General features: G+C 32.5%; 1 protein-coding gene across 1 annotated transcript in view; it reads left to right on the forward strand.

The window, feature by feature from the left end:
* Positions 1–3,500: 3,500 nt before the first annotated feature.
* Positions 3,501–11,952, forward strand: part of LOC106467162 (hemicentin-1-like) — a 74,624-nt gene continuing 66,172 nt past the window's right edge. Inside the window, exon 1 of the mRNA XM_022395296.1 lies at positions 3,501–3,742. Within this exon, the coding sequence (XP_022251004.1) occupies positions 3,673–3,742 (70 nt within the window). The 5' untranslated portion in view covers positions 3,501–3,672. The remainder of the gene's footprint in view (positions 3,743–11,952) is intronic.

Genomic DNA, 11,952 nt, shown 5'->3' on the forward strand with positions numbered 1-11,952 from the left:
TGTTAATAGAGGACAGCTGAGTTTACAGATTTTGTTACATTAAACAAAATCCTTCCCTATGACCCAACAGGGCAAACTTGCTAGATAATATTTTCTTCAGCTGAATAATATATCTCAGTATTGTTTGTGTTAATAGAGGACAGCTGAGTTTACAGATTTTGTTACATTAAACAAAATCCTTCCCTATGACCCAACAGGGCAAACTTGCTAGATAATATTTTCTTCAGCTGTATAATATATCTCAGTATTGTTTGATGATTTTTTAACTCAGAATTACACAAGAGGCTATCTGCGCTGTGTCCAAGACGGAGAATCGAACCCCGAATTTAAAACTTTCTAAGTCGGTAAACTTACCGCTGGCCCGTGGGGTCAATATTATAGTGTTTCTTGTAAAAGTTGAAATTATAAATCAACTTAAGAATTTCTTACAATATCTTATTAGCTGATTTATTTTAGTAATATAATAAACCGTACTTAATATAACTATAGCAGCTCCTACATTTGGTTTAGCTACAACTGATTCAGTATTTTTTAATAAGATCAGTAAAGTTTCTATAATCTTCAATATGTAGGATTTGTAATATTCTTCCGAAATATATCAACATATGATAACGCTAAGCTGTTGATATAAATTCCCAAGATATTAAACAACTCACTGAAAAGTACAGTCTTTTAATTATTTCAATAAGTTTTTGAAAGCTGATAAACAACTATTAAACAATAATAATTGGGAAGAGGGGATAAAATGAATATTAAGTCATAAGCTAAAAGTCTTTTCTATAAGGTTATTAAGTTGATACAAGAGAAACGTGTAATTTTGCCGTCAGATATATTCCGAAAAAAATTGTTAGCACTATACTGAGTTAACCCATTATTATCATGTTGATTAAACTTTTCAACCAAATTAAACTTAAGGAATAAACAGAGTTTTGTGAAGAAGTAAACCAGGTAATTATTTGTGTAATTAAAGACTTTTAGCATATTATTTTCATGATTAATTTTATCCTTCAAAAAATTTATTTGTTTCTCTCTGTTAAGATACGGAGTGGTGATTTGTGTTAAATCAAATTTTAAGCTTTTAAACGAATTGAGAATAGCTTCAAACAACACATAATACTTAGAATTTCTGAATTAAAGCTATTCTTATGGGGACATAAAACGGTTGCTCAAGTATCCTAAAATGTAATAAAACTTAGCTTTAATATCTATCGATTAAAGTCTGTTCGATAAATCTATTGTTAGTAAGTCCTGAAGCTTTTAAACGCATGCATTTAAATTAATGAAATCGAAATATATATTTATGTATATATGTGTACATACAAAATGGTTTGGGAACCCTTTATTAAATCTAAACGGGTCGCCATTTGGATTTATCAAAATATTTTAACCTCCATAAAACTCACGAAAACAAAAGCAATACGAGTCAAAAGCCACTTAGCTAAATAAAACACGCGATACTTAATAACTTAAACCCTTAAAGTACAAACACCATCATACATAAACACCACAAAACTCCAACTAACTGATAACATATATTAAACATTTTCGACTCTTGGAAATTCAAGTGTTCATTATGAAAACCTAAAAATAAATTAAGTATGATAAAGAAAAAATAAGCTCAACATATTAGGAAAAGAGGAGAAGCCAAATTTTAATGTTTAAAGATCGGCTTAAGAGCTACGACGAGATCTTAACAGTATATCATCCCCAGCTCTTCCCCCTAAAATGTCTACTTGAGTTTATAACGTTATGATCCGTATGTGCCTGTTGTCTTAGTTACAAATCCTCGTAGAGTTTGTCTTTTATCCACTCTGGGAAAACACTTAACTTAATAAATCCATTACCTCTTATTGTCATATTAATGTTCATGCAGCAACATTTAGTGTGTGTGTTTAATGTACAGTTCTACTAACCTTCCTGAACCTAAGCATAGCAGTTTCAAGTTTCTAAACGTAAGTCTTTTCGGCTTTTTTTTTTTATATAAAAGCGAGTATTTTTAACACATGTTAATAGCTTCAGCTCTTCCATTTCTGGAAAGCACTAACAGTATCGTGCATGTCTGCAGATCTACAACGCCAAAAACCGGGTTTCAATACCCGTGGTGGGCAAAGTACGTGACAGCTTATTGTGTTGCTTTGGGCTTAGCTTCAACCATAAAAGTGATATTTTTTTGTTACTGACAATTTATCAGAACCCATATTTGTTCGATTGGATATCTGCCATATATTTGAATGTGAAATACAATGTTGTTTACGTTTCGAAGAAATGCTATAATCTGAGAGCTAATAATACTGTAATTACTGTTGCTCTACTTTCTATGAGTCTAAAGTGCCACACGTATTTTAAGTCACTATAACTACCTACCTGTCTGCTGAATATCAGAACCATACTATGTATGTTGATTAATTTGGACGCGTCTAACAAATCGTAATTAGAAAATTCGTTATTCAAGCACAGAAACTAACATATAGATATCGTATTAAGACTGACCATATGGATTGAATACTAATGATATTTCAGTTTTTATTTTCTACTTATTATGTAACTTGACTACTAGAAAGTATTAAATATATGTGTTAAGAGTAATCTAAACACATATGCGTTTATTCAAATCATTATGCGTAAGTAATTACTTCGCGTGATTGGAATATATTCAATCCTACTGTAGCTATGTGTTCACGTTGTCATCTAAGCCTAAAATGAACATAAATACGACAAGGCGTGGAATGTCTAAGGACAACATGTTTAATATTATTCACTAAAACTTTGCGTTTAATGTTAAGCGTAGCCAAGGAGTGTATTTCATTCTATAAACTGCGATAGTTTAAATAACATTTTTGGACCTTTAAACATTCACTTGTTCTCCCTAAGCACCTGTCCTTTTACCACTTCCGATCAGGCTTCAAAGAAATCAAAGTTGCCTTTATAAAAACATTCTACTAGATAAACTGTATATGATGCTAAGTAGACTTTTATGTTACAGTCCACAAAATACTACTATTATTTACACACAACACTGCGTTGCTGCCCTTTATGTAAATGAAATCCTTAGAAATCACTCGTATAAGGTATATATATGTTACAGCATATAAACACAAATATAAACATTTGTCCATGTTCTTTTGTCACTTATCTCGTGTCTAACCCAACTGTTTAATCTCCAAATGACTTAGCCTTTGTTGAAACACAAAGAGAACATTAAATGATATATTTTCCTTTACTATAGCCAGTTTATTAAGGGTTTAACATAAACAAAACCATAAACATACAGCTTCATACACGGTGATGTATATATATATATATATAAAGAATATCTGAGCCATATCGCTCGAATATTCTTAAAAATTTATACAATCTCTCAACTTTCTTAAGAATTTTCATAGGTGTCGCTTTGCTTGCATCTACTGGCATTTCGCCAGACTGCCAGCAAATGATCATTTTCAAATGAAACTCCTTCTATCGATATCTTCTGCTCAGTTTACTTGGAGCCCGTGGTCGCAGCGGGCACACGTTCTTTGGTTAAGATTTCCTTTTGGCTTTTGAGAAAAATCAAGTTAAACGACAATCGAAATACTTTTATTTATTTATTTTTCCGACGAACACTTGGTAATATCTCATTGTTGAATGAAGCAGTGATGTAATTGATGGCTTTCTACCAAACTAACGTTTACTATGTCACACAAAGTGGATTTTCTTTTAGTCTTTATGCAATTGTTTTCCAGTATCTTCGCCACCAAAACAAGTAAGTATTTTAAGATAATTTCCATTGCATTGGATGTCGCATATTAAGCATTTTCTTGTTCGTAGCGTTTGTAATGCATAAAATGTCATTAAAACAATGCCCATATTTGCGAACAATTTTTAACCCACATAAGCATAAAAATGTCTTACATAAGTATGTTAACACAATCAGTGTTAAGCCGTTACATTAGAAATACTTAATACATGAGACAAGAATAGAGTTATTTACCGAACGTTTAATAAAGTATTTCAAAAATGTGGAAATGTCCTAAATTTAACATGTTTGTAGTTACACATTATATCAGAGTTTATTCACTGAAGATACACCTGTTTTTATCGCGTTTTATTATATTAGATCTGTTCATAACATTGGTACGATTATCTTTTTTTTTCGTGTAGTTAAGTTGGTTGTATACTCATATTCTGTACTAAAATGTCCATTACTAAGTAAACCTTGTTTTTCAACACTAAAATGTCCAGTACTAAGTTAACCTTGTTTTTCAATACTACATTACGAAGCTGTTTTCATAATTGACATTAATTTTTTAAATCCTCTATTTAGAAGTTATTATTAGACACATAATATTTTCAATATAAGTGTTTCACTCCCAGCATTTTGATTGTTTAAAGTGATGACATTATAAAATGAAGCTTTTATAATCACACGCATATAATAATGATTTTAACATGTAGATACATAACATCATTTTGGTAATAATAAAATAAACATACGCATTTTGTACTAAGTAAACCTTGTTTTTCAATGGATATTTTAGTATTGAAAAACAAAGTTTACTTAGTACTGGACATTTACGTAAGAGGTAAAAGCTCCTGGACGTTATTAACGCGACAAATTGAACCACCTGGTGTCTCAGTGGCAAATCTGAGGATATAAAAATCGGGTTTCGATACTCACAGTGGGCACAGCTGAGAAAGCCCATTGTGTGATTTTTGTGCTTAATACCAACCAAAGCAACACAGTGTGATAAATAGTATCGCGGTTTGACTGCACTCCAATATACGAAGCGGACTTTCAATTCTGCTGAGACCAGTAAATTTGCCGACGTATTGATATCATCCGGAGCCACTAACGTACAAAACAACAGACAATTTCGTTTAATGTTATGATAACATTTTTTCAACAAATTTTTGCAATTCTTTTACAATTGAAAAAATTGATCATTGGACAATTATTTTCGTTCAAATCTTGTTAGATAAAAGTAAACACTTCTCAGTTATTTTCAGTATATATGTATCAGATATGGTCAATTTACACCATTAAAAGTTCTATAAAACTTCTGCAGAGAGCGATATAATGGAAAGCAGGGATCAAACGTTGAATGTTTTAATGACATAAGCCATAACAGATAGTATAACAATAGACGAAATGTATGTAATATGAATTTTTCTATGCCAAAATTATATACGCTTCGCTCTAAAAAAGTAAAGATTGCTTAAAAAAGACAGGTTATTTAACCACAAGGTAAATTAATTATTTGTAAACACCGCAAGCAAAGGAGCGTTTCCCATTACATTCGAAAAGTTAACACTAAACATATAGTATTATTGGGCAAGCTTCATTTTTATAATATATTTACCTAACTTATTAAAATCTGGTGGAAAGTTGAATGTATCTATATATGTATATGGACACAATCTGGATCATATTTGTTGCTGAAGGCCTAGAAATCGGTAGTGTTAGAAACCGGTTTCTAAGTCAACAACTACCAACACCTAAAAACCTACAAAAGGCCCACATTCGATCAAGTCTCTCTCTTGACGAGATAGATTGAGGTCGTTTATAACAAAATTGGTTCTCTATGTATTATTTTAATACAATAAAATATTAAATTAAAAAAGTTTGATTTGAACCCTACAGGTCGAAAACACTTAATATGTTTATATTTGGTAAAAACTGATTTATCGGTTCTATTTTCACAAAGTTTACAAAATAAGGATGACAACTAAAGTATTTTGACACATGAGGTAATATAAGTGAGTAAACTTATTACAATTTATGATAACCTGTAACTGTTTAGGCCTATTTATATAAGATTATGCCAACAGATTATGAATTTTATTTATGAGGGACAGCATAAGAATATAAGGTTTACTTATGGAAAACCTGAGATTGTTTCGTGTAGTCGCCTGTCATGAGCACATTAAATAACTTGTCCTTTTTATGATTGCTTCAGTTTGACGTGTTGTTTCACTATAGTTATGTCCTAAAATTACCCGCTAATGGTACTCGAAGTGTTTAGGGCAAAGGCAGAAATTGTTCGTTTTGAAATTATGACACGCAAAAAACAGATTTCATTATCTTCCATGTATTAGCATACGTTTTGAATTGATGATATAAAATAAACTTCCAACTACAAGCCACTAGTGTCATAGCTAACAAGTTTTGTGAAACACAGTTTGTATTACAAATATTTGAAGTATGGTTTCGTAGTCTAGGTTTGCCTCTGTGTACAGCTATGAATTTTGGAGCTAGCGTGCTGGGTTCGAATCCTTGCGATGCTACAAAATAATCCCCATATTTTAATCTATCGGGGCGTTATAAGAATGAATATCAATCCATTAGCATGGATGGTTGATAGTAAGATGCTACTGACTGTCTGCCTTCCCTCTGGTTGTTAGTTAGAATTAGGGACGGTGGTAGATGGCCTTGGTAGTTGTGCCATAAATACAAATACCGTTTCTAGTATTACTTGCTATTCAAAACACTTGTTTGTATATAGTATAGAAACTAACAACACCATTTGTATTATTTCAAAAAATGTGCTCCTTTCAGTTAAAACAAACTAGTTATAATACTATTTTATTGGTAATACCAGAACTAAATGACAGTATTTCACTAGTAAAAAGATGCACTCGAATATTTGTAAACGTGAATACTTCTTCATGAAAACAAAGTCTTCAAATTAGTTTCGAGAAAATAAAACATTTTCATATCATTTTACAGGAATAAGCATCGTTCTTTGTAATTTTCATTTTAAGCCGTCACACCAAACATGCTCACCCTTTCAGCCGTGGGGGCGTTATAATGTCTCAGTCAATCCCACTATTCGTTGGTAAAAGAGCAGCCCAAGATTTGGCGGTGGGTGGTGATGACTAGATGTCTTCCCTCTAGTCTTACACTGCTAAATTAGGGACGGCTAGCGCAGATTGCCCTGGTATACCTTTGCGCGAAATCCATAACAGTAACAGTATTTTAAGCCAATATCTTCTCATGAAATTTTGCAACTGAGTGGCGTTTTGGATTGTAAGCCATTCCATGATGTAGAAAGTGTAAGTTATTATGATGTTATTAATTGGCTGATGTACAATTACGACCAAAATCAGTCATTTGTCTCAAATGTGAAACACAATGAACTTACCTTACACCAACTTGTATTTCCAACTTTTATAGCCAATAACACTCAACAATCTCACTAATATAAGTTTCCATTTCCATACTATAATTATCTTTATATAAGTACAAGACATGTAGGCAATACTCTCCCATGTAACTATGATAGACTACTAACCATTAGCATTTCTGTAATCGTTAATATACAAGCAATTTACAAACCAGATGTTACATTCGTATGACGTTTATCGTAGGCTTAATCTGTAATACAATTTTATAATTTGACTGTAATAACCCATTACCAAGATAACTGTTATCTATTTATTTTTATCTTCCAGCCATGTTGTGTCTTAAAGTTTTAAGTTTTGGAGAAGTTAATAACATTGATCTCAAACTACATTAAGCCTACATGAATAACCCTCGAAATAAACCAGATTCACTTGTATAGATATTTTATAAACTTTGTTTAGATTTAAGTTTTAAGTACGATACTTACCGTTTAAATCTCATTTCAAGTTATGTGGTAAGCTTTGTCACGACACATTAGATATACACAAGTTGAATACGTTATATTAAAATTATTTTCGTTACATAATTCAGAAGATCACGTGGAAGCCACAGCCAATATAAAGTCGCTATGGAACGGCATGTATTAGAACTACATTTAAACTTTTTTCGGCATTATGTAGTTAATGTGATACCGCCGAAAAGTGAGGGTTTTAGAGAAGGATATGTAAGAACCCTTTCTGATGCCAGCACTTAGATCATCAAGATTTGTTTAGGTTAGGCAGTTAAAATTTTCACGGGGAAGATAAAACACGTACTTAATGAGATTGGAAAATAATTGAATATGGACCAACTTAGGACATCATGAACCTTCAAACAAGTCATACCCAACCCATTTAAGGAAAGTGTGGCGTCTTCTAATATGTGAGAATCTACGAAAACTAAAATAAGTGACAAATGCTTCCCATGTGCCTCATGCAACAGAACGAGAGATAATGTAAAATAATCTTCGTCTGGAAAATAACACAAGTCACGTGTACACAAGTTGCTTTCATGACATATCCGTTCAACCATCGCATATCTTGAGCAACTGGAAAATGAAATGAGTATGCATGCTTTTTCAATACGAAGACATACCGATTAAAGTGTCGGACACAGCACTTATGGATTTTTTATCGATAACCGTTAAAACAGGAGCTTGCAAACCATCATTCTCGTATACGAGATGGATTATTGAAAGCGGACATGGAACACTGGTGTACTTTGACCATGACAACCTTTTGCAATGGAGATTACGCAGCAAGGTATTGCTAAAATGCAGATAAAGCATGACTGGACGTGGCAAAATGGGCATTAATGATGTGTTTAAGCTCCAAAGTACTTTAGTATAAGATACTCAACCTCTTTATACCAGTAATGTGATATTATTAGATATATTCCAGAAATATGTATCCCTTATCATATACCAGAAGTGTGTATCACTATGTACGAAACGTGTGCTCGATCCGTGCATATATATATATATATATATTCTTCCTTTATTTTTAATAACATTGTGTTTTTTTCTTACTAATGCATTCGTTTTATTCTCGTCGACTTACGATTGAAGTAACAATTAGTTTTTAAGAACATTTTAAAAATGAATATTAAAATTAATAAAACTATTTTTAGACTGGATACTACTAAGTAAATAAGATAGATTAAATCAAATTAATTGTGATGCTGTTGTCTATTTTTCATTCCTGTTAGCCTAAAACCACATTCTTCGAAATGTATTCATCAGACCAATAATAACAATGATTACCAAACGACTCCCTTGCGAAAAGTCAATTCATAATGCAACAGATAACGGACCTTGCGTGACTTAGAGGTTGACTTGCTCGGAATTCATGGTTGACAGCCCTTGCCATAAAAATGCACTCAACGTTTTTGAATCGTGAGTTTGCTATAAGGATCATAATAAAATCTCACTATTCGATAATATAATAGTAACCTAAGTGGAGTTCATGCATTCCGTTGTTATAAGAAGAATAATACTACCTTATTCCTTTATGCTTAGTTACTGATGGAACTAAGTCATCGAACTAAGGTGTCACATGCACTTTCTCATGGGAAAAAGATCCTGTAACATAGAAACACACCATATGGAAATAGATAGTGATATTTTCCATTTGTAAGTCATGAATGCAAAATATTTTGATTTGAAATAAGAATGACCATCGTTAAGTTGTTAGCGCTACTCCTGAAGAAAATGGCATTGCTGTTATTATTGTATAATGCCTTGTTTTTTCATTTTGGGACAGTAGTAGGCAGATAAATTTTTGGATTAACTTGACTGATTCGCAGAGAGTTCTCCAGTAAAGGTGTCACACAGAGTACACTTGTTTTAAATTGTTTATACTGAATTATAGCTTGACTCCTGTTGTTCTGTTGCTCTGTTACCCAGTTCTCCGGAGGGAAATGAATCTAAGAATGGCGTACTATTAACTGCTTCCTCCCCTGTTATTTGTAGATAACACTGAAACGATAAACAAACTACTTCAATTTTAACATTTGCTTATCTTCCTCTGTGTAAAAGAGTACCATTTGTGAGAATACATAGTCCTTACCAAAGGAAAAAACGGTCTATATAGCAGTAACGTCTATCACACCTACAACAAATAAGTTTTGTGTTTGATCACGCTGGTATGAAGAAGAAGTTTTACATCCTTAGCCAAACTAAAATATAGTACATCTATTGAGTCAATTCAACATATTTGGATATTTCATGTCATGTCTTTCTTAGTGTCAGATATTCGATTACCTTCCATCAGTATCGCTTCGAAACCCAAATATTTGCAAAGGAATCAGTACAGTTCTTTCTTTACTCAACAGGTGTGAATCAGTTCTATATAAAAGAAGCTCGGTCAACAATCTTGCTGTTAGCTATATAACTTAGTCTGAAAGTAAATATAGTATTATAAAATTGAACTTACGTTCAAACTCATAGATCAAACACAGCAATATTTATTGCTACACAAATTCTATTGAAGAAATGTCACACATTTAACCTTCTGTAACTTTAATGTTTCAAAACTTACGCAAATTACTAGACTGCAGTTATACTTAGAAGTCTACTACTAATCGCCTCTAGCTAGAAGGTTAAGAATATCCCTGATAGATCATGCAGTTATATTTAGAAGTCTACCACTAATCGCCTCTAGCTAGAAGGTTAAAATATCCCTGATGGATCATGCAGTTATACTTAGAAGTCTACTACTAATCGCCTCTAGCTAGAAGGTTAAAAATATCCCTGATGGATCATGCAGTTATACTTAGAAGTCTACTACTAATCGCCTCTAGCTAGAAGGTTAAAATATCCCTGATGAATCATGCAGTTATACTTAGAAGTCTACTACTAATCGCCTCTAGCTAGAAGGTTAAGAATATCCCTGATGGATCATGCAGCTATACTTAGAAGTCTACTACTAATCGCCTCTAGCTAGAAGGTTAAAAATATCCCAGATGGATCAGTTTGGTCTTTGGTGATTAGTAGATTTTTTCTAATGAGAAGCTCAAGGTTTAATAATAAGTTTACTACCATTACAAACAGGTCTTCAGACTTTTACCATTATTTCATCAAGACATTTAGACCTTGAACTTCTGGTGAAAGAAAGCCTATAAGAATTGAAAAAGATCAATATAAGCTATACAACCTACAAATATGTCTCCATCGAAATATTTAACTTCGTATGTTGAGAAATAACCATAAGGGTTGTCCCTGTTTTATCCAGAACTTTAATTAGCATATGGATAAGATATATTAGTTTTGTGGTATATTTCGTATAGATATATAGTTTCATGTTTGCTAGTTTTGAAGTAAAATTAATGTTTTGGTAACATTCTAAATTTTACTTCATCTGTAACGTGTGCAATTTCAACTGTTTCGTATACTTATTATTTTCTAACGTTAGTGCTTTAAAATATTGTTTCGATTTTATCTAATCTCTACTAAATTAACTTCCCACGTCTCGTCGTTATCAGACTTCGTGCATGATGGCAAAATCACACAATAATTTGTGGTATAAACTGTCTATCAAATATAGAACCTACAGCTTTACCCGTTGGTACACTTGTATAAAAACACGTTTATGATAGGATAAAAACGCCAATAATTTGTGGTATAAACTGTCTATCAAATATAGAACCTACAGCTTTACCCGTTGGTACACTTGTATAAAAACACGTTTATGATAGGATAAAAACGCCAATAATTTGTGGTATAAACTGTCTATCAAATATACAACCTACAGCTTTACCCGTTGGTACACTTGTATAAAAACATGTTTATGATAGGGAAAAAACGCCAATAATTTGTTCTGTAAGATGATGGGGAAATATAATATGTTTTATTTCATTTGAAGAATCCAGTAATATCAATACAACTCACACGTTCTAAATATGCCTTCCGTTCATTTTAACAACAGCTTCCATACGAGGTAGGGCATGATGCACAGTAGCAGTAAACAGTAACGAGTATCAAGTAAAATTGAACCTGACGTATTTTCTTAAGCCTTAATCTAGGGTAGTTAAAATGGTAAATTTACGTATTTTACACTCACAAAAAAAGAAACCCGTCACTCTGTAGGTATTTGAAGAACTTGTAGCATTCCGCCACAGTATAATTCTTCGTACTGTTAGCCGACACTGGGCAGCTAATTGAATAAGTAGAGTTGTTTAAACATTTGTTTAACAACATGTAAAAGCTTGGAATGGTCTATTCTTTCATTGGGGTGTGTGTCTGTGAACCAGACTAGTTTTGGAGAATTCCACTCCTCATCAGTGACCCTGGACACTACCACTAATGAAATATC

Source organism: Limulus polyphemus, unplaced genomic scaffold (genome assembly GCF_000517525.1).
Source record: "Limulus polyphemus unplaced genomic scaffold, Limulus_polyphemus-2.1.2 Scaffold2511, whole genome shotgun sequence".
NCBI lineage: Eukaryota > Metazoa > Arthropoda > Merostomata > Xiphosura > Limulidae > Limulus > Limulus polyphemus.